This window comes from Melospiza georgiana, chromosome 3 (genome assembly GCF_028018845.1).
Source record: "Melospiza georgiana isolate bMelGeo1 chromosome 3, bMelGeo1.pri, whole genome shotgun sequence".
Taxonomy (NCBI): domain Eukaryota; kingdom Metazoa; phylum Chordata; class Aves; order Passeriformes; family Passerellidae; genus Melospiza; species Melospiza georgiana.
In genome coordinates, this window is record NC_080432.1 from 94805181 (window position 1) to 94828225 (window position 23045).

The following is a 23045-nucleotide window of genomic DNA, read 5'->3' on the forward strand; positions in this document are numbered from 1 at the left end:
TGGTAGGAGGTCACCTAACAGAGACGTCCATTTTCTATGCAAGTGTACAGGAAAAGCAAACAGGTTTGTTGTGTTATCTGTGTCAACTTTTCTGCATGGTACCTTTGCACCACTGAATAGTAGGGTTTAAGCTAGGAGTCACTGAAATGTTTTTGGATTTGTAAATTTCTATACAGATGGTTAGAGCTGCAGAAGTTTGTTACTTAATAGCTCTCATGCATTATAATATCTTTCCTGAGGCAGAATGTGAGGGTTTTACATATTTAGTCACATGGTTGTACTAGGAGGAGGAAACTGGCTATCCAGTAGCTAATAGGTCAGTGAGGATTTTAATTTTTTTCTCTCATCCAAAACTGCACATTGAAGCTCATCTAGGGGTAAAAGAGGGCACTGATTGGGCCCCCTCTGCTTCTTTGTATGTGCACACACAATTATCTATTTACTTTAGAAGTTTGGCAAAGAAAAGACCCATCACCCTGATCAGGTATCAGGTATCAGGTATCTAATAACTTGCCTATCTTACATATTGTGTTAAACAAGTAAATCCTGTTTATTGTATGGAAATCGGTTTTGTTTTGGGTTTTGTTGTTTGTTTTTTGTGGGGTTGTTTCTTTTTTTTAAGCAGGAGCTTTGGAAAACTTGTAAGATTGTGGTGGGTAAATCATAACTGTGTAATACTGAATTTAGGCCACTTGGTTACCTGAATCTAATAGGTAGATTATAATAGAAAATCTAATAGGACAGAGTTTTATATCAATTTCGTATGAATGGTTATTCTGAAAATTCAGGACAGAAGAAAGGCAAGTGGAAGGTTACAAGATTAAGGTAGATTAAAGGATGGAAAACAAACAGTACTTCTCTAAAGGATTCAACAGGGGCTTGAGGGCCTGCAGAGGATGGCAGATCTCTAAGTCATCTTTTCAGGGAACTGCAGCTTTAGGAGAATATTGGCATTTAGCAGCCACGATATTGTGCTGGCTGTCCCAAAATGCCTACTTGTCCTCCATGTGCCTTAGCACAGCTTCTATAGAGTATCTGTTTGATAACCAGTAGTGCTTAAACCCAAATACTATACATTAAAGGGATCTGGTACCTTTTTATGAGAATTGGAATAGTAGTGGTTGAGACACCTTGGTAAGTAAGAAACTCTCTTTATGAAGAAAAATTCTAAGGAGGGATTGTTTCAGTTGTCTGGCCATTCTTATATTGTGCTTAGCTGGCTCTTGGTTTATTTGCCCTGCAGGATCAGGTAGATGCAGAAGTATGGAGGCTGGAGGGGACACACCCCAGGGTGTCTTGCTCACTCCAGCTCAGGGAGGATGCTGAGGATGTATCTTCATGGGTGGAGACAACACAAGTTATCTGTGCAAGCATGTCTTACAACTTTCATTATTTTTTGCCTAATTTCTTTTTTTCCATATTGTGGGGCTGCAATGCCGGCCTTTAAGCCTGAGCCGTAGCAGTAAGTTCCGTCAGAGCATTATAGCGGGGACCAACACGATGCAAACACCATGGCCGTTCACTCGGGTGACCTCAGGAGCTGGTGCGGGTGAGCAGCCCCGAGCCCCGGCCTGTCTCTCGGGGACTCTCGGCCTCAGCCTGGAGCTGTTCCCTCAAAAAGCTCCGCACCGCGTTCAGTGTGTTTGGAGGGGCCCATGGCGCCCCTGTACCTCTGCCTCAGGCCGCGGGGCGGGCCCGTCCCGCTCGCTGCCGGGCCTGGAGCCGCGCCGGGGCGGGACGCGCTGGCAGCCCGGCCCGGCCCCGCGGACACTTGTGGCGGCGCGATGGTGGAGGCCTGGTACATGGACGAGTCCCAGGAGGACCAGCGGACGCCGCACCGGCAGCAGCCCAACCGCGCCGTCAGCCTGGAGCAGCTGCACCGCCTCGGCGTGGTGTACCGCAGGGTAGGGCGGGGGTGATACCGCAAGGTACGGTGGGGGGTGCCGATAGTATGGCGGCGGTGGTACCGCAGGGTACGGTGGGGGGTGCCGGTAGTATGGCGGCGGTGGTACCGCAGGGTACGGCGGGGGGTGCTGAGGGCATGGCGGCGGTGATTCCGCAGGGTACGGCGGGGGGTGCTGAGGGCATGGCGGCGGTGGTACCGCAGGGTACGGCGGGGGTGGCACCGCGGGGTGCGCCGGGGAGCCGCGGGCCGGGCTGAGCCGCGCGGGGAGCGCCAGGCCGGGCCGGGCCGGCCGCAGAGAGAGGAGGCAGCGGAGGCGGGCGGGGGCCCGGTGCAGGCACTCCCTGTCCTTGTGGCCGCTCCCCCTGCAGCAGCCGAGCCGCCCCGGCACTGCCGGCACCTCGGGATTCCCACGAGTGCCTGAGTTCCGCCTCTAGCAATGGCGTCCGAACGCCTTTATTTTTTCTTTTCTTTTTTTTTTTTTTTTTCTCCTGTGCCTGTTTTTTTAGTTGGATGCTGATAACTATGAGACTGATCCATGCTTGAAAGAGATTCGGAGAGCAGAAAATTATTCTTGGATGGATATAGTGACCATACATAAAGACAAGCTTCCAAATTATGAGGAAAAGGTACGCGAAACTTGGCTCTCAGTGCGGGTTCCCGCGCCGGCCAGCGTGTGACACCTGCACAGCCCAGCGGGACACGGGGATGAGGCTTCCACGTCTAAAATACATCCTGTACCGAAGTCCTGAACATTAAAAAAGAACCTTTGATATCATTTTAAAGATAGTAGAGGTCTTTTGCTTCTGTACATTGCCTTCAAAGGTTTTGAGGATCATTTCCATCATTGTCATTTCAAAACTAAGATTCCTACCAGGAGAGTTCTGCCAGTGCTGACCTGTCCTCAGAGAGCCTCTCTGCGATGAAGGCAAGTGGCTGCCAGCTGGGCCTGGGCTTTGAAGGCTTTTACATCCTAATGGCTGCTTGCATAATGTGTCTTTTTTAAGTGAGTGTTAACCCCATGGAATTGTTCCTTGTACAAGAACATTTTTTACCTTGGGGAACTAATACCGTGACAATTTCATAGCAGCTCAACACTGTTCAGGTGAGCCTCCTATAAGGAGCTTTCTCATCCCAGCCTCCAGGTGCTGCTGGCTTGCTGCTCTGACTTGAGGACAGCAACCCAATGACACTTTAATACTTTTATTAAATTTCCATTTAGCAGTTTGTTTTAAGCCCATTGTATTCTAGTGGTTTTGTTTTGGTGAGAAGGTGAAATAGGTAGTAACTCATTAGGTAGGCTCTATCTGACAGAAAGATGGGCCATTCTTTACAAGACGTAGGGACTTCTCATCCTGCTGTGCTGGATCACTTCTGGCTCAAGGACATCTGCAGAAGTGTGTGGCTAAATATCATCCAAACCTGAGCAGATGGTGATGGTACCTGGCATTGCTGCATTGCTGTTTAGTGCTCACTGTGCACTGAACCTCCCAGGCCTCCGTTAATTGAACTTTTAAAATGTGCTTTGTATTCTGTGCATGTATGAAGAATTCAGCATTCCATAAAAAAGAGAATGTTGCTGCCACTGTCTTGGACAAGAGAGCCTGGAGCTGGGTCTCACTGTGTGTGGGCAGGCATGACACACTGTTTACATCAGATTGCTGTAGATGGGCTGTGTTTGGCAGTGACTGCATTTTCACAGACAGTAGTAGTACCCGTGCAGCTGATTCAGCTCTACATAAGTGTAAAAGAGAGGGGATAATCTGTGGCTTTGTTTGGTGCTGTGTGTTGGGGGAAAAAAGCACAAAATGATCGAACTGAGCAAGCACAAGGACCAAATCCTGGAGTGTGATGTTTTACCCATCTCTCTTTCAAATGGATAAGGATCACTGTTACTCAGAGAATGGTTATGTACAGCTAGAGCTGCTGTTTCTTGTCAGAGGAGTTCCTGCCCTCCAAAGGGAATGTAGAAGCCTGCTGAGATGTGTCTGGAGACAGAGGCTGGCTGGCTGGCTTGGCCATCTTACCCATGTTGGTCTCCTCTGTTAGTTAAAACACAGTTACCCTTTGAAAGCCTTTCTCAGCTTCTCTCTGTTTCTGCCAGTTTTCTTTGCAGCTTTCCTATGTTCAGTAGTTTTCCAAAATATTTGCTATTCCTAGATAAAAACATTTTATGAAGAACATTTACACCTCGATGATGAAATTCGCTACATCCTGGAGGGATCTGGCTATTTTGATGTTCGAGACAAGGATGACAAATGGATTCGGATTTCCATGGAGAAAGGAGACATGATAACCCTCCCTGCTGGCATTTACCACCGATTTACACTGGATGAGAACGTATGTTGTTGTAGATTACCATAAATTTTGATGACAAATCCATGTGAATGTATATCACATTAGTAACTACATGCCCTGAGACTTGAAGTTCATTAGCAAAACATATTAAATATGAAGGAGGAGGATGAAAAATAATAAATAATTCACAGCATCTGAACCTTTCATCTCCAGGTCACAAATTCAGCCTCTCCTCCTCAGCTGTGACTGTAACTCATTGCCGTGTGACGTCTGTGGCATATCAAGCCTAGGGCTGTCCCTCCCACAGTTGTCCCAGCTGTCTGTTGAGGTGGAGAAGGTGTGGATGGATCATTCTGTATTGCCTTGTTGTGTATTTTTGTGGGGATAGAAGAACATGTCTGTGTCCAGCAGTGACATCTTTCACCTTTGGGGAAAGAAGGATTTAAGGGTCCAGAGCCACTATTTGCAACTACTGTATGCTAAGCTGGGTGCTGGCTTCACAGGTGGTGGCCTCCTTTGGAAAGATATCTTTGCCAGTGGGAGTGTGAGATTGGCACTTACAGTTCTGGTCTGTGTTTCTCTTCCTGTGGGCTCTTACAGAGGTGTTTGTAACCTCAGCATTACCCCTGCAAAATGGGGAAATGTGTTGTCTCCTGTGTGGTGAAGTTGCATTTCTGGTGAAGGGAATGGTTTTGTTTTGAATCAGCTGTCCAAAGAGCAGTGTTCATTCATGTGAAAAAGGGAGATGCTGTTTTAGTGAAAAACCCAACTTTTCCCATCTGCTTCTTGAGATCCACAGCAAATAAACTACATGTACTATTCTCAGGCTTTTTCTCTACATAAATAAACTGTCAGGGGTTATGGTTGAGTCCCCAAGAAGTCTTAAGTGTTCACTTCAGGAGCTTTAGTCCAGGAGTGCTGACTTCGAAGTAAAATCTTTAGGTGCTTCTAGACCCTGGCATTTTGCAGCTAAGTTCTTTTGGTACCTAGCTTTATTCTTACCATTTCTGAACCTGGGTGTAAAATAATCATCTGTTTGTGTTTTACAGAATGGGTAGGGTCTAAATAGTACTTCTGCATAGTAGGCAGAAGAGGAGAGTTCCCCATCACCCCATGGTTGGAGCACTTCTGCAGGATATGAAATCCCATTTTCTGCTGCCACAGTTGTAACTTGCACCAGGCATATTTTTTGTTAGCTGGTCTTAGCTGGCTGTTGCTTTTCCTTTTGGAATCTGGAGACTTTTCACTTCCTGTAAGCTTTATTTTTTGGGTAGCTTATGCACTTCCCATTCAGTTTTTATGGCTGTGACTGTGATGCTTCTGGTATTCCCCAAAAGCATTGTGTAAACATTGTGGGTACCTGGGTTCTGCTATTTAGCTAAGCAAATAGGATTTAAATGCTGCACTGCTGAGTATTGTGGATCCAGTGCAAAAGGTTTGCATAAGACAGGATGGTTTTGGTTTCTTTGACAGGGGGAGAAGTGTTGATTCTGCCTGAGCTGGAGGTGCTGGTCATGACACAGTGTATCACTGCAAAGGGGCCACAGTCTTCCACTGCAGGCACTGGGAGCAGGAACAGCAGTATAATGCTATAATTTTCTGGAACGTGTGAAGCTTTCAGTCCATCATGAAATAATTTCAAAAATTTCTGCAGAAGTGCAAGTGAAACCTTAACTTTGGAATGAAGACCCCTTGAAAAGGAGCTCTTAAATGACTTGTCACTTCTTGTTCTGTGGCAGAACTACGTGAAGGCAATGAGGCTGTTTGTTGGAGAGCCCGTCTGGACTGCGTACAACAGGCCGGCTGACGATTTCCCTGCCCGGAAACACTACATGGAGTTCTTGGCTGAAGAAGCACATAATGATGTCTGAGACCTGACGGGGGCAACATCCCGAAGCACCATCAGAATAAATGTGCCTTGCTGCTTTTCACTGATTAAACTTGCATTTAAAATCGCAGAATCATAGAAAAATTTAGATTGAAAGGCCATTTGGAGGTCATTTTGTCCAACCCTGTGAATTACTATACCAGTTTTAAATCTAGACCATGTTGCTCAAGATGTTTGGAAACCTCTGGTGATGGAGGTCACACAGGCTGTCTGGGTGCTGGCTCCAGCATTTAGCTGCTCCCATGGCCAAGAATTTGTTCTTCATGGCCAACTCCCTGGTTGCAGTTTGGAGTTGTTGTCCATTGCCCTTTCACTGCATGTCTGAGGAGAGTCTGGCTCTGCCTTCTTTTACAGTCCCTGCTCTAGCAGGAAACTGTAGTTGGGTCTCCTCTGAGCCTTCTCCTCTCCAGGCTGCACAGATCAGTGCCCTTGGCTGGGCTCCCTTCTGCTAAGTAAGATGTTCAACATGTTTTGCCCCAGTTCTGATGACTGAGGGATGTCACTTGTAACCACCTGATTGATAGTTTAGTTTGAACCACAGACTGTTTTGAGCCCAGTGGACCCAAGTTCTTTATCTACCCAGTAGTTTGTATCCTCAGTCAGGCTGCAAGGCTGCTGTGGGACACACTAGTGAAAGCCTTGCTGCAGTCAAGGGGAATGGCACCTGTGGTGTCCCCTTTGCTGCAGAGCCATTGCTCCTGGGACTTGGCATCAGTCAGAATGTGCCCTTGGTGAATTGGCATTGACTGGTTGCTCCTCATCACTTCCTCATCCTGGTATTTCTTGTGCCTGGAACACCTTCCATAATGGCATATTCTGTAACATTCCTGGGGACTGAAGCAGGGCTGAGCAGCCTGCAGTTCCCCAGATGTTTTTTCGTGCCTTTTTGAAGGTGGCAGTATTATTTGCCTTTTTCTGCTCAAAAAGGTTTTCCTGATCTCTCTGACCTTTCAAAGATGCCAGCAGCCTTGCAGTGACATTAGTCGCATTTACAGTTGCTCAGGAATCCATTTTCTAACCTTTTTTTTTAACTTGGTATTTCTGGCAGGTAGAATTGTGAGAGGTGGGCTACATTAATATTCATTTTGCTCAGAATCCATGCTAATGAACTACGTAGGATTCTGGTTTTAATTAAAGAAAAGAAACTCTCTTTCATTCTTGTCTAAAAATGTTCATCAGATAAATTTGCATAATCGGCATTTTAGTATGCAGCTTTCCAAGTTCTGCCCTGGTACATAAAACTGTGGTTTTCTCAGTAAAATGTAGCAAATTTGTTCTTGTGAGTTATTAATAAAATTACTTTGATCTAGGTATGTTGATTTTTTATTGGTTTGTTTATTTTTATTCTTTGTGCTGACATTTAGGATCCATTGAACAGTGTTACTGTAATTATTAATCAGCTTTTATTCCTTGTGCTGGCATTGATTTGTTCTGTAACATGGGACAAATCACTCACTGTGCCTCAGTTTCTTGAGCTGTGAGAGGGAGAAGAGCAGGCTTAGGCACACTGGGCTGGTTTTCAGTAAATGCCTTGTGCTTCCACAGGACATGGAGCTCCCCAGCAGCGGGCACTGGAGCGTTTTACTCTTCTCAATGATGAATTATGTCAGCTGGGTAGATGTACTGCTTGCTCCAGCTCTCAGTGGATGATGAGCTGACTGCAGCCTGTGTGCTGATTTCAGCCAGATACAGTACATGCTCCTGCCTTGCAGTCTCCTTAATAAACAACTCTAGAAGGAGGTTGAAATGGCCCTACCCGGGTCTTCCTAATGTAGCAGATGATGGATAATTGAATTTTCCCACTGTTCTTTCCTATGTGTGTGTACACAGCCCTTCTTTAGTAGGTAACAGCGTTTTTCTCACTTTGTAGCAGCATTACTGTTAACTGTTTCTGGGTGTTTTATTTCTTCAAATGTTTCTGGAAGTGAAGTTGCAATTTTGAAGTGAAATTGTACTAAACTTAAAGGTTGGAAAGGATGAAGAAAGACGTCGTGTTTCCTGGGGTTTGGGTTGCAAGCTAGATGAGATGTGGGGACACAGGTGACCCTTCAGTCTGCCAGTGTGGGCTCAGTTTATGGGAGGAGTGCAGGCACAACCCACGCTTGCAAAACTGAAACTCATCCAGCTCTCCATGCAGCCGGGACTGGCTTTTGTGCTGTGGTCCATAAGCCTGTCTGAAAATCAGTGTTAGGAGCAAATAGGAAGTTTAGCTACAGTCAGACACACACGGGGGAGGCTGTGCTGTGACATGTGCCTTATTGGCTCAGGGATTTGTGTGCCACTTGTCTGAAGGGAGGTCTTGAATGTCCTCTTGTACAGCACACTGGGGCTTCCTGCTCCCAGAACAAACTTTGGGGATTTTTCAAGGTACAGCTACAGGAATAAATGACAGCTATTGCCTGCAGCAGATTTTATTCCTTTGATTTATATGCCACAGAAAATTGAGTTTCTGAATGTAAAGTAAAACGACTGCTTTCTCCTGCTGCTGGTAGCAGTCCCTGGTATCCCATCGAATTCATCCCCCTTCTAAGCTTTTGTTTCCTTTTTTTAAAATCAGCAGCCAAGATGAGACTGTTCATTCCTCCCAGAGGCCTTTCTGTTTTGATCTCTCTGTGCAAAAGGAGAGGCAGGGCAGCAGCACAGGCCCTCAGAAACCCCCATTGCAGAGCAGGCAGCCCCAACAGGCTGGGGGAGCGACCAGGAAGAGAGAGCAGGTCATGCATCCTCCTCACGGGAGATTTACAGTCGGGAGCAGCAGTGAGGGATGGACAGTAAAGCAGCTGCCCGCAGCAATTGCTTTCAGCAGCTCGCTGATGTAGGATGTGACCTGGGGAGCAGGGCTGAACCACCTTGTTTTGTTGCCTCTCTGGAGGAATATATACACCCAGCAGAGCTCCCATCTCCTGGCTGTCAAAATAACACACGATCGCCCCACTGGAGATCGTTCATCATTTTCATAGCACAATGCATTCTGCTGCTGAGAGGTGGCAGGGGCTGTGGGGGTCTGACTGTCAACACTTTGGAGTCCATGCCCTTTACTGCTATAGGTGTCTTTGAAAGGGTGAAAGCTTTGCACTCTGAAAGTGGTTTTTGTCAGCCAGGAAAAAAGCAATTTGGGGCTGGAATAAAGATTCCACACCTGCAAAGAGGTTATGTGGGAAATTACAGAGGGAGGAAACAGCTGGTCAGAAAAAAATGTTAATAGAAAACATTCCAGAAAGCAGAGAGATGGGAAGAAGAATATGCCATTCCTTCAGATGAATAATGCAGTTTATTTTCATTGTGGTTTTTGGATTTTTTCTTTCTTGCCTCTGCCCACCCCTACCCGCCACCACCCCCCTCCACCCCCAAAAAATGCAAAGTTAAATTGATTTTTGGTCCAAAAACAAGGTTCTGTTTTACCACTGCCAGTGGAAGACCTTGGTATATTGATATAGTATGAAAATTCATGGAAGTAGTTTCAGCAACATCATATTGGCAGCATTAACTCAGGCACAGGAAATATTTCAGCTCCTCCAGAATTAGAGGTTAAAAAAATAGGATCAATGGTACTGAATTGAGATGTTTAAAGACAGCTTTTTTGGTACTTATCTATTATTTTCTGGTTTAATCCAAAATTTCCCAAAGTGGCATATACCCCATTTTCTCATTAACATCTTGAGAGAGCTTTTCTAAGGAGACTCAGTGCGAATTGTGGATGGACAGTAGGATTTTTAATAATTTAGGTGAGCAAACTGGCATCTGTGCTCCCTTGTTATATGTCCTGGGGCAAGTGTCTGTGGCTGGATTTTTTTAATGAAAAGACATTTCGCTGCCAGTTGGTAGTTAAATAGTAACATTGATTTGGGGAGGTCTAAAAACAGGTGAGGGGAAGTGCTGCAGGAGGTGAGTGTCTGGCCCTGGGCTGCCTGAGGGCAGGGGCTGTGCTGCTGCCTGCAGCTGTGGGAGCTGCTAGCTGCCTGTCCTGGCTGCTCGACCTGACGAGTATAAATGTTCTTGTACTCAGAGCACCGGGTCCTGCTGGCAGAACAGGCACCTCCTGCCAGGTTTCAGGTTCCAGAACTTCACTTGAACTAGGAACTTAGGAGAAGGGACAGTTTCCTGACAGAGGCAGTCATTTAATGTCAGCTGGCAAACACCAGCACACATAAGGCTGAAATGCAAGCTGAGCACTGCTTTGAAGAATATTTCTTTGTAGCCAAAATGTGGATTTAGATATTTGGCCAAGCTGTAGTAGACCTGACTTGTTCTGTGCTTGAAAATGACATCATTTGTTTGGGAGTCTTTTCTGGGAAAATGATAGAAATTTCTCAGATTCCTTCCCTCCCCCCCAAATAGGGGAGGAAGTCTGAGAATAGGGTCACTGACAGTTGTCTTCTATTTCCTGAAGCCAAATAAACATATCAGCTCATTGGGGGCATGAATTGGTGTTACAATTTAAATATTCCTGGCTCAAAGAGGCAGATTTCATCTGATTTACTGCACTCATTGTGATTTTACAGCTTGATTCCCAAAACATGTTGTGTGGTTGCAAAAAGGTAATACTCTGCTATGCCTGCAGTTTGAAAAACCTATTTTTGTGCAACTGAGTCACTAGCTCTCATTATTTATTAACTGTATAAGTTCCCAGATAAGGCAAAGAAGAAAAATTTCACAAAACCAAATTGCTTGGGAAAAGATTCAACAGTTGAAGGACTGTGAATCTCTTTCAATTCTGGCCTCCCCTGCTGCAGTTCTCTCTGGGATACCTGCATTAATTTTGTTTAATTCTCTATGCTGCTTCTCAGAGTACCAATTAAAAACTGTTGTGCCTGTCAATATTAGCTGGTAGAAAATTGGGCTGGGTATGCTCTGTGATTGCCTTTGGTCACAGACACAGCCCAGAGCAGCCAAGCTGAGCTCTGGGCTCTGGTTTCCCTTGTGATCACAGGCATTTGAGCTGGGAGAATTTGATTTGGGTCTGCCCTCAGGCTTATTTTTTTTTCCCAGATGATTCAGGCAACTTAAAGCTGACCTGCTGTTCATGGGAAGGAAGTGAGCTGTCCTTGGTGATGCTGTAACAAAACAAAGTGGTGGCCAGGTTTTGCACAGGCTGCTGCCCCAGCCTTGGGTGAGGCTCAGTCCTGCTGCCTGCCACTGGAGTGTGTCCCAGAATTTGATGTACTTGCTCACACATTGTATTGAAAATACTGTTTTGGTTTGTTTTTTTTTTTTTTTTTTTTTTTTTGGGGGGGGGAGGGGTTTGTTGAGTTTTTTTTTTCTTCTAATTAACAGCTCTATTTCTGTATCTCTTAACTTCAGTTTTTTCAATTTAGTACTGACAGTCTTGACAGTTTTTCAAGCCAAAGAGGAACCTTCTCCCCCCTTCCATCCTTGCCTCAAAAAAGTGACATCCAATTTTTTCCCCTCTTTGTGGGAAAATTATAAGCCATTATTGCTGCCTTTTGGGTGGATTCATTATAATGACTTTCATACATAATAAACATCTGCAGATGACTCCCCAAATCTAGGACAGAAAATCTATGTGTCGATCCAGAACAGCTTGGAAAGGCAGCACCTAGGTCCTCCTCCCCATCCACACCTTTCTCTTCCTAAGAGCAGGCTTGTGACCATCTCTCACACCTCTTGAAGATCAGAATCTCTAAATTTGTAATCCCCAGACTGGCTGGGAGAACTAAGTGGGAAAGCAGCTTTCTGCTATCATATCCTGAAGGTTAGTGCTGGTGGGGCTTGTTTGCATTCAGCACAACAGAACTGCTGTTCAAATGCCAGAAACTCTGTACAGTTTTCTGCATTGTAAGGTATCTCACTGGTAAGATAATTCCTTCCTCAATGTTATTTAAGTGGGTAGAAGGCAAGATGGAAGAAGTGGATGGCATCTTCCTTTGAACTCTGATAGGTGGGAGCTACTGGATAAACTCACTTTACATCTTTAATTTCCATGGCCTCTGCTCACGACAGAAGCATTATAGGTTGCTACCTCAGCAACCTCAGAGAAGTTGACCCTGCCTGTTGTGGTTCTGCCTGTCTGAAATACATTTACATCTGTATTTGCTGCTTCAGTCCCATTTTGCCAATATTGCTTGGTTTCAAGTTGAAGCAGTGAGGGAATGTTCTCACTGCAGCTGCTGATGGCAGTGCCACACATCTTGCACTCCTCTTTCAGGCAGCCCCAGCACATGTGGTTGATTAAGCACATCAGCTGACATACAAATGAGAGAGACAAACTTAGCTGTGCATAAAGATCCTGCATAAAGATAATCATAAATACCCTGCTTATCCCCCACTCTGACTGGATTTGCGAAACACCTGCAGCAAAGGCTTCACAGAGGAGCTGTCTGTGTACCTCTTATTAGGCCTATAGTGCAGAAAACCCAGCAGCCTACCCAGGCATCATGGTAATTCCCAGCACATCCTTGTGATGACAGCCCCAGGAGGAAGATGTATCTGGAGAGGGTGTTAGCTGGCTGGGTGAGTTCTTCCACCAGGCCAGCGAGCACATCTAGATTGGGCCGAGCGCTCCTGCTGACATGAAGGACAGGGTGAGTGAAGGAATGACCATCCTTTCCAGTACACTGGCTGAAGTCCATTGTGGAGTTTCAGGCATGTCTGCACATGTCTGCCTTTGGGGAACACCTAATGTGTCCAGTTTGAAAACTGAGGCACCAGGAAAATGTCAGTGACCAGCTGGTGAGGGGATGCCATTATCACCTGAACTGCAGTTAGGTATTAGAAATGCCAGAGAGATGCTCAAGTTCTTTTGAGGATCAGAGTCTCTGTGCATAATGCAATTATCTGGATGTCTGAAGTACACCTCTTCTCCTCTTTTAATAAAAGTGGGAATTTAAATGCAAAACTTCTGTTAAGGCACATTAAGCTTTAAGATTTGAATGCAACAATCAGGGCATTCAGGCTCTGCTTTCCACAGCTTTTCTCACTTAGCCAGATGACATATGCATGCTGTGTTTTAGAACTGAGCTCTGCCCTCATTTACACCAGGAACCCTCATTAAATTCAGCTGAATTCATTGAATTTAACAGGATTGCCTGGTGTAATTAATGTTTTGAGGACAAAGTTTGTCCTTGGCTTTAATGTTCTAACATCATATAGAGCTTTCAGATGTGTAACGGGCAGAATTTAGGGAAGTCAAACACTTGTATGTATGTTACATCCAAACCATAAAGTGACATTGAGTCTTACCTGCATTTCATAAACAGTTAATAATTTGCATACATCCAGCAGTGATAATATGCCTCTGCATTTAAATTTTAATTATTCTGCAAGTCTAGCAGGATGTCACTTGTTTAATGGCTGGCTGAGCTTAGAGGTCACCCAGTCCAAGTCTCCTCTAATGGCATTTTTATCTGAGCAAAAGCTTTGACTAATAACAACACAGCAAACATGTTGAAGTGAGACCTATGTAGACACATGAATTAAAATGTAGAGAAATTTGGAAAATGGGACTTTGTTTTTAGAGTGTTTCTTTTATAATGGTTATTGGACTCTGACTAGGATAGTAACTTTTTATTCTCTGCCAATCAGAATACAGACTGTCATTTACATGTGCAGTGTCAGGCACTATGGAACCAAAAAGGAAGCTTTTTACTTCAGTTGTAAAGAGGCAAGTGGCTCCAGCATGCTGGATGATGATGGATCATGCTACTTTCACTTAGCATTGGAACAGACAAATGACACTTTCTGAAAGCAAGACAACAGTACAGCAATGCAATATGACACTTCAGCTAAATGTATGTGAATCTCTTTTATATTATTCTACATATTACTGTAAAAAATGCAATAGCTTGGGTTGAAAAGGACCTTTGAAGCTCATCTAGTTCAACCCTCTCCAAGGGCACAGACACCTTCCACTACAACAGACTGCTTAAAACCCATCCAGCCTTTGTCTTGAATGCATCCAAGGATGGGGAGCCTCTCTGGACAAACTATTCCAGTGCCACACCAAGAAGAATAATATTTTCCTTATGTCCAAGCTAAACCTACCCTCTTTTAGTTTATAACTGTTACTCCTTGTCCTACCTCTACATGTCCTGGTAAGTTGTTCAGTGCTGTCAGCATCTTTGAGAACAAGGCTGTCACATACCAGGAGTTCTTTTTATCTCCAAAGAAACTCCATGCCCAAGAAAAGGAACCTATGCTGGAGAAAATATACTAGTAGAATAAAAAAATGAGTACAGGGAGTAACACACCTGATCAGATTAACAGCTGTAACAAAATGAAAACAACAGTGATTTCAACTCACTTATCAGTGTAAACTGAGAATCTGTCCAATTACTGTTAAGCCTTGTCTAAAATCCTAGCAGAAATTAAAACAAATGTAAAACCTCATAAAGAATAATGCAATATAACTACTTTTAATTTACTATTTTAATACTCACTTAAGTTATGCAAATGGTGTTTGAGCCTAGCTAAAGCAGGTGGTGCTGAATATTTAATTTCTGAGTTTAGTAGTGGTACCTTAGGACAAGTTTACCCAGGTGCTGCACAAGTTTAATTCAGATCCAGCTGTTCAACCTAGAGGCCAAGTCAGAAACAGAAATACCAACTGCTTTCAATTTTTTTTCAGTTGATTAGTACACAACTAGCTGTTGTTTGGGGTACAAGTATGGCCTGTCAAACAGGAATACACTGTAAAAATGGAGCAATTTCAGTTTCTGCATAAGCTGTAGGCTTATTTCTTTTCAGGTGACCAGCAACTTTGCAGCATCCTTATGTCTGCATGTCTAGACTGCAGAAGTTTTCAAACAACCTGACTTTTGAGGACAACTGTTTGGCCCCTGTACAGTATCTCCAGATGGACAAGCATAAAAATGAGTTATTGGTTACTTAAAAATACAGGTGGGGGTATTTAAAGGGAGTGAGAATTAATTGATGGATATGGTATTAAAAAATCTAACACACTTATGAAATTGTCCCATGGCAGTGATTTGTGACAAGAAACTAGTCCAATTGCTAAGCATTAAATCTCAGAACAATAAAACCCTTCTATGAACAGATGCATATATTGTGTTCATGTATGAGTGGGAGTATCTGCATTGAATCTTTATGATACAGCTGAAGGGAGAAATGTGGGCAGAGATGTGAAATACACTGGTATCACAGTGGTACTGTGATTCAAAAAATCTGTGTTCTGAGGGATGCCAAAATCAGTATATGCTGATTCTGTTCCATCACTAGTAACTGCCTTGTGTCCTGAACCCTATTTGCTTCCACTCTGTGTGGCCTAACCTTTAGATACCTCTGCCTCAGGCTCTGCATCATTCTCCCTGGGAAATACTTCATGCTCAGTGTTTTCGCTTTATAACGGGAGTGGAGAGGAACTGAACTGAAATCCATTGTGTTTCCACTCCACCTGGCACTGCTCCTTTCTCTACCCAGCAGAATGCCAGAGTGGAGAAGTTGTGCAGAATCCACGTGTTTTAATTTGAAAGATTTAACGGTTACACAAACCCAAGGAAGTACAGGGAGACCATTTAGTCTAGTCCCTCATTCTGTGGGAAACAGATTCTGTTCAGGATTGTTGGACTCCCTCACACACTCTTGGACATGTCCCTGTGCTACTGGGACTTGGACCAGATGGCCTCCAGCAGTTCCTCCCAACCTTAGCCATGCTGTGACTCTGAATGGTGGTTATCAAGCAGCCTCCTCTGACAGCCACAGACACACTAAGGTGTAAGATTCGGGAGTCTGATGGGGACAAAATGAAGAGAGGTGTGTTCAGAATTTCCTTTCCATAACACACATACTGATATTCTGTCAATAACTCCTACCTGATGAAATAAGCTTATTGGCTACTCACTGACTACTGCAAAATTATCAAGACAAAATAAGGTTAAATTCAGTTTTTCTCATAAAAGAATCTGAGTAGTTGATTATATATATAATTATATGTATACACACATGTATATTGTAGTGCACTGTAATGAGGAGTAACTGGACAGAAACAGACCTATAGGGATGAAAGGGATGAAGCTGGCTCTAAGTCAGCACAAAGTCTTTGCAATGACAGGCCTATTAGAGGTGACAGATTCTGTAGTAATGCCACTGAATATCATAATTGAATAGATTTTATTTCACATTTACACATTAGTGAGAGTATATACAATTTAAAAATATCAGCCTTGCTGGAAAAACTTAGTTGGAAATGATCTATCCCAACTTGAGACACTGAGTATTAAAGCTATCACCCTCTTTGACAGCCACAGCCTCTAAAAGTGCCTGCTTCTTCTGCATACTGCGAGAGGACTCCAGTTCATACATGGTGGTCAGGTTGAAGAGGACACTCTCGTGCAGGTAGTGCTGAGGGTCCTGCTGAACCATTCCTTCCAACTGCCGGAGGGAATCCTTCAGTTTCCCCAGGTACAGAAGACAAACAGCAGCATTGTTGTTAGCCTAGGGAAAAACATACTGTAAACAAATTGTGTGTTTATAAATATATATATGCATTTACAAGTGATGAGAGAGAAGGAAAAGAAGAAGTCAAGCATCTGCAGTTACAACATATTTACTGTATGCTAAGAATTACTATTCTGCATGTGTGTGCAAAACTAAAATACATTATCAATTATACAATGCTATCCTTTTCTTTTAATTCTCAAATTTACCCTCTGCCAGTAGGACCTGCTGATGTCTAAGAACTGAAACTCTAAAAGACAATTTAAAATGAAATATAAATAGTATAGGACATTAGTCTGAAAGCCAAGAGAAACAAATTTCATAAACCACATGATCTTCTACATGCATTTTCATAGATTTTTTTTAATTACTTAATTATATTTTCAGAAGTGTTTTTCTCTCTCTCTGGCTTATATGTCCACATAAGCAACTGGAAGACACTTTCTTATCACAAAGGCATCTACAGCTGACTTCACGTAAATCCAGCAGATAGGGCAGTCTAAATATATGTGAATGATCAAGTCAGGTTCCATTTTCCTTAACACACAAAATGGGTTTTATGAGTTACTGAAAGATTCCAACAGTACAAAGTGAAAACATGTGATAACATGTTTGGCAGCAGAAACTTTCATATCTTCTAAAGCTGAAGATAAAGGAAGAACATGGCCTTTTAGAAAAAAATATTTTTCTGTCCATTCAGGAAACCTTACTGATCTTGTGTGATTTATAATACATGCTCTTTTACAGCCTGCAAAATAATGCAATTCATGTGTTTCTTAAACTCAGTCCCTTCAGTCTGTAGATGGCCTTGGAGCAGATTACTGGGGGTAAGCTGTCTGACTTCTCAGGAACACTTATGTGACCATGCACTGAAAAACTGCCAGGTGTAGGAAACCCAAAGGTAAATATGCAGCTCTTTGATCTCAGCTAGTGACAGGAACCCAAGGCTCCAATATACAACATGTGAAAAATGCCATGTTTAAAATTACAATATCCTTTCAATGTTGTGTGAAATCAAGTTAATTTTATACATGTTGGCAGCTGCCATTTCTTTTCCTGACATGCAAGTCTATGCTAAAAACAGTGAGTGCCAAAAAAAGTGCTTTTGCAAAGATCCTGTAAAAGAAGAGTGTCTTGGAATTTCTACATGCATGCCTAAGTATTCACGCCCTTCATACAGACTGGTTCTTAATTTCCCATCCCATTTTCCACCTTATCCTTATGTATACTGAAAACCTTTTGGCACACATGCCACATCCCATTTTTCTGTAAAGCCCTGAGCATACTCTGGGCACTAATTAAATCCATGCATGAAGTATTACGAGAATAATTTAGGTGTTCATTATATATGTAGCAATTTGAAGATTTACCACAGCATTTGATGAGTCGATCCTTAAAATTTCTGTGAAAAATCGATGAGCTTCTGCAAAATTATTCTGACCGAGGTGGAGAAATGCTCTAGAAAGTAAGTGACATATAAATGAGTTCTACTCATAAACCCAAGGTAATAATACATTTTAAAAAGAATGGACACAATTTTTTATTTTTCCTGTTACAGATGTGAGAGTTTCTGACATTTGTTCTTTACAGTGTAAAGGAGACACTGATTTACAGACAAATGGAATGACAACTTGGATCGCTCAGCTGTATTTTTTGTCTACAAGAGCAACAGTCTTCATTGTGTTTTATTAATTTAAATGCATATACTCTCTTCCCAGAATTATTTCTCTTCATGAAATCAGCCACATAATTTTCAGGACACTTTTGAATAGTATCCTCTAAAAATATTAAGCCAATGTGCTAACCATTGCAAAGTGAGTTCCCCATCATACAGCTTGATTTACTACAGTGTATTCAAGCATCCTTTGAAGCTACCGGGTGGCACTTTCCTGGCAGATCTGATTGTAGGATAACTGCCCAAAATAACTTCTCCTTTCCTAACAGGTATTTATGCAAATGTATATTGAAAAAACACGGTGAAATATGCAGTGCCTGAAAGAATGAAAAAAAATCAACTGCAAGATCCCAGTTTCAATGCAGGATGATACGACTGTACCAAGTTAGAGAGATCTCCTGAGTCTGTGCACCATTCAGTCTCACCTATGACAGATGAAGTCCCATAAAAGAGAGGAAGAGAACAGGATTGTCTCAAGGGTAGTTTAATTGTCACCTTGCATACTTTTAGAACTACATTTTAAGAAATTTTATTTAGCTATTAAATTACCTACCTGTTCATTAAAACCATAATTTGGCTCTGTAGTCCATCCAATTTGTGAGTCACTTTCTCAACATCTTGAAAATATTTTTCTGCAGTTTTTATGTCTCCAATCTAGACAGAAGAATCATAAGTGAGTTACCACAATAAGAAGAAAAGAGCTACATCCTGATTATATCTTATAAGGACACAAAAACATATGCAGCATATCAAAGTCCATTACCAAGCTCTTTATACCAAGGTGACCTGGTAACACCTGTTACCAAGCAATGTATTTGAAGAGCCACGTTAAGGTCATGAAAAGCACACAAAAAGCATGTCCAATTTGGCCATGGCAGTTTCTCAGCTGGGGCTGTGGAGCACTTGAGGACTGTAGGGCAGGGAGGCCCCATATCCTCATCTAGCTCTGTTGTTGTAACTAACTCCACAGCTCAAAACAGTAGCTGAAAATGAGAAAAGGTCAGAGTCACTTCCAATGAAATGGGCGTGATTCCACAGGAAGGAAAGACAGACACCAGTTAGCACAGGACCCACACCTGGTTAACCCACAGCCTCTGGGTCGTAGCCAGGGGCCACAGGACATCTTCAATGCATCACACCACATCAGAAAACAACTTCAGTACAATGGACCATTGAGGATATTGGCAAGATGGACTATTTGCAGATTAAAAAAACACCAAAGAGTGAGTTGAGCAGGATGAAGGAATGAGAGATTTGAAAACTGGTATAAAGAAGTACAAATCTGATAGGGGGTGGAATGGGGGAGGATTTCTAAAAAGGAAGGGGTATTTCATCTAAAGGTGTGTCACATACATTGCTCTTTGAGATGAAAAAAATACTTGAAGAAGGCCACTTATTTGGAAAATAAGTTACCAGCATATTTTTCAGGCTGGAGAGATGGAAGAAGACAAAAATAAATCATCAAAAGGAGTAAAATTAAACTAGCTCAGAAGCATAAAGCCATGGAAACCAGGCGGTCCTCAGGTGGGGAGATTCAAGGGGGCCCTTAAGAGACCACCCAATTTTTAAGAACACTATGAAAAATGTTTGTGACAAATGTGCTAAAGTCTCCTTAATGCTCTCAGATGGTGGATATTACAAACCCGAGTCTTACTAGAAAACTTAATCCATAATTCTTAAATTGCCCTAGCATCAGAAAATACCTCCAATCTTACTGCACTTTTTACCTCAGCTTTTTGTCTGCCCATAGTGGTAGGGAAAAATGTATGACTCCTCTTTTTTTACAGTCTTTTGCATACTTGAAAGTTTTTTATTCCCTTCTAGAATGAAAATAAATTTTCAGGCAAAGCAGTGTTTACCCTTTTCTCATAGATAATGCTTTCTGGATTCTCTGAACTCTCTCCTGTTACTTCACATCCTCCCTGAGTGCCCACATAAGAGGTCTCCATAATCCAACTCATCTCTCACCAGCAGTGAGAAGCAGGAATCACTTTGTTTCACATGTGAATACAAATTTTGCTTTTATGCCAAGTATCTGGAAGCCCAATTCGTTTACCCTTGTGTAGTCTTCTTACTCTCAGCCTATTTCCTTTCTACAGGAAATAGGCTTGTTGTTGCTTCTCATTTTGTATTTGTATATTACTCCCAGTCTTTGGTAGCATTTTGCCTTTGCTGTTTGAATCACAGCCAATTTAACATTTCAGCTTCTCAACTTGTCAAGATTATTTTGCATTCTGATCCTGCCCTTCATAGTGTCTGTAGCACTCCCAGCTTGGCATCATCTGTACATTCTACAAGCATGCTTCACATTTCATGGTACAAGCACTACCTAACCAAAAAATACAAACACTACACACCCTAAAGAGATCCTTGTGGAAAAGATCAACTAGCAAGTCCTTCCAGTCATCAGCAAATGACTTTCCAACTGCACTTTTCAGAGACAGCAAACATCCATCCATCTGAAGGCTTCATCTACATTTCTTCCCAATTTCCTTAAGGGAATATCCCAGAGGCAGTATCCACTACTAACACCACTAATACAACAGATACTGCTTCACCTCTAACTACAAGGCTTATTCCATGTCAACATAAGGAAATTATTCTTCTTTACGTTTAGGATATGATCCAATTGAACACTGCAGTCAAAGATGTTGTGTCAATTGCTGTCCATCTACCAAGCATTTCTGGAATACTCATTAATAGTCTTTTCTAATGAAACAGATGCATTTATCTCAGATGTTATGTAACTGGACTCAAAACAAATATTATTCATCTGAAAACGCCACACGTTCACTTGTAATGATAAAGGACTTCTCTCTATAAATCCTACTAAAGATGTAAATCACCAAGAAAATAATTACATTTAACAAGAGGATAATGCTGGCAAAGTGTACATGAATCTGCCCTCGAGTATTTTTAGCCTGGGAATCCCTTAACCATGAGAACAATCAATTCTAAAGCAAGTTACCAGTTTACTCTCCTGAGAGGCTTGATGAGTCCAAATCTAGTATGCTTTGATACTAATTACACATTATTTGTGATCATGAATAGTTCTGATTTCTTAGCAGCATCCTATTTTCTCAGCAAATATGCTGAACTCTTAAATCTCATTTTTCCCACAGAGGGGAAACAGTTTACTTTTTAAAAAATTTTGGTGGGAAAGATCATTTAAAAGAAATAACTAGTTTTAATTAGCCATTAAAGTAATAGAACAAATTTAAGTGGTCTTTATCACTTATTCACTTATTTATAATTCTATCACTTATTAACTCAGAAAGTATGACTTCAGTATTTAATAATAATTAGCACATCAAATAAAAATGAAGTTTCTACTGTTAACCTCAAATAGTCATATTCCCTAACAAAGAGCCTCCTATATACTATGTGCTTAACTTTGCTGTTCATCTGGAAACCAAGATTAGTTTTCTTCTAGAATTTTTTATTGCTTTTGACTCAGTTTTGCAGCAATTTATTGCAGAGGGTAAGGTCAGGCATCTTCAAATTTTTTTTCTTAATGTAGTTATTCAAATGGAAATTTTGCATAGGTCAGCCAGTGAGAGCTACACAATATAATTCTAGAGACTAAAATATATTCACTGTTTCTCTAATTCATTCATTGTTTCTGTTTTACAGGTCAGGTGACTGCTGAGAGAATTGCAGTCTTTATGAAAATTTCTTTGTGATAAACTCTGTCTTTTCCTCCATTCTTCATTTCTCTAATTCTCATTTCCCACTTTTTAAGGCAACAGGCAAAGGTTGTATGTCAGATCCAGACCTCCTTATGTTCCACTTACATGTGAAGATAAAGAGGGCATGATGCCTTAGAGTAGTTAGCAGAATTTAATTAAGAACAAATAAATCAAATAAAGTTTTACATGTTTAAAAAGGTTGCAACTTTTTTCTGCTAAACTCCTGAATTACATTTTATTCCACTTTATTGCTTTGTTTTATGTGTGTGATGTCTACTGTCAAACAGTGTCTGTGACTCATAAGCAACTGGAATCTGGCTGCCTTACACCTCTCTTGGTAAATGTTCAAAGTCAGCAGCAGAGTCTGAGGTTATTTGGGAATTGCTACTGATTTTTGAGAAGTTGTGACATTTGAATATGAGAAAACTGCTTTTCTCTTTTACCTGCAAGACATTTTATTTTTTTTTCCAGCGAGTGCCTTGTCAACAGTGCACACTTACCACAGAGTAATCTTACCAAAATGATGATGCCCAGGACTGCAACACATTTATCTTTAATTCAAATGGCTTGGTTTTGATTAACTGGACACTCCCTATTTCTCTTAATATATCAAAATCTCGCATCTGTTGCACTAGTACCCCCCCAAAGAGAGCTGAAAATTTTGTGACAGGAAAAGACAACAAGCCAAGCAATAAAACCTTATCTCCTTAAGGTGCTAGAAGAAATGAAAATATTTGCATTTTAACTTCTATCTAAGTCACATGCAAATATCAAGGACGCCTCATAACCCCTTTTGCTATGTCCAGATGTGACAGTAAAACCCCTCAGAAGGGGAAGCCTGTGGTCACAGCACTGTGGAGGGAAGTGATTTCAAATCATTCTCTAAGTTAGGAGATGCTTTCCTCATGGGAGTGAAAATTTCTCCAGAGAAAATGGAATGACAAAACAGACTTTGGGTGTGACATCAGGGTAGACACTCTTGTCAGAAAGGAAGTGCCAGTAAAACACCCAGTCATTTTCACAGAAAGACCAGAACTATTAACAACTTGTATTTCCTTTAGTATTTTGCATATTTACCGTACCATTCTTTAATGCACATAATTATTATGTTCCCTGTTTAGGCAGTAATTAATGCACACAGCCAATATAATAAAATTGCTCCACAGTGATGGAGATCCA

At 42.1% G+C, this 23045-nt stretch overlaps 2 protein-coding genes across 4 annotated transcripts in view; one reads left to right on the forward strand and one right to left on the reverse strand.

Annotated features, from left to right (window-relative positions):
- Window positions 1-1729: 1729 nt before the first annotated feature.
- Window positions 1730-7402, forward strand: ADI1 (acireductone dioxygenase 1). Its single transcript, XM_058021468.1, has 4 exons — window positions 1730-1904; window positions 2413-2532; window positions 4064-4243; window positions 5941-7402. Exons 1-4 carry the CDS (start codon window positions 1785-1787, stop codon window positions 6070-6072), a joined length of 552 nt encoding a protein of 183 aa, XP_057877451.1. The 5' UTR covers window positions 1730-1784; the 3' UTR covers window positions 6073-7402.
- Window positions 7403-16158: 8756 nt separating this feature from the next.
- The window catches only part of TRAPPC12 (trafficking protein particle complex subunit 12), a 50343-nt gene continuing 43456 nt past the window's right edge, over window positions 16159-23045 (reverse strand). For all 3 annotated transcript variants that reach the window (XM_058019346.1, XM_058019344.1, XM_058019345.1), the window contains exons 10-12: window positions 18731-18831; window positions 17873-17960; window positions 16159-16499 (exon numbers count right to left, since the gene is read on the reverse strand). In XM_058019346.1, coding sequence (XP_057875329.1) covers window positions 16257-16499; window positions 17873-17960; window positions 18731-18831 — 432 coding nt within the window. In that variant the 3' untranslated portion in view covers window positions 16159-16256. The remainder of the gene's footprint in view (window positions 16500-17872; window positions 17961-18730; window positions 18832-23045) is intronic.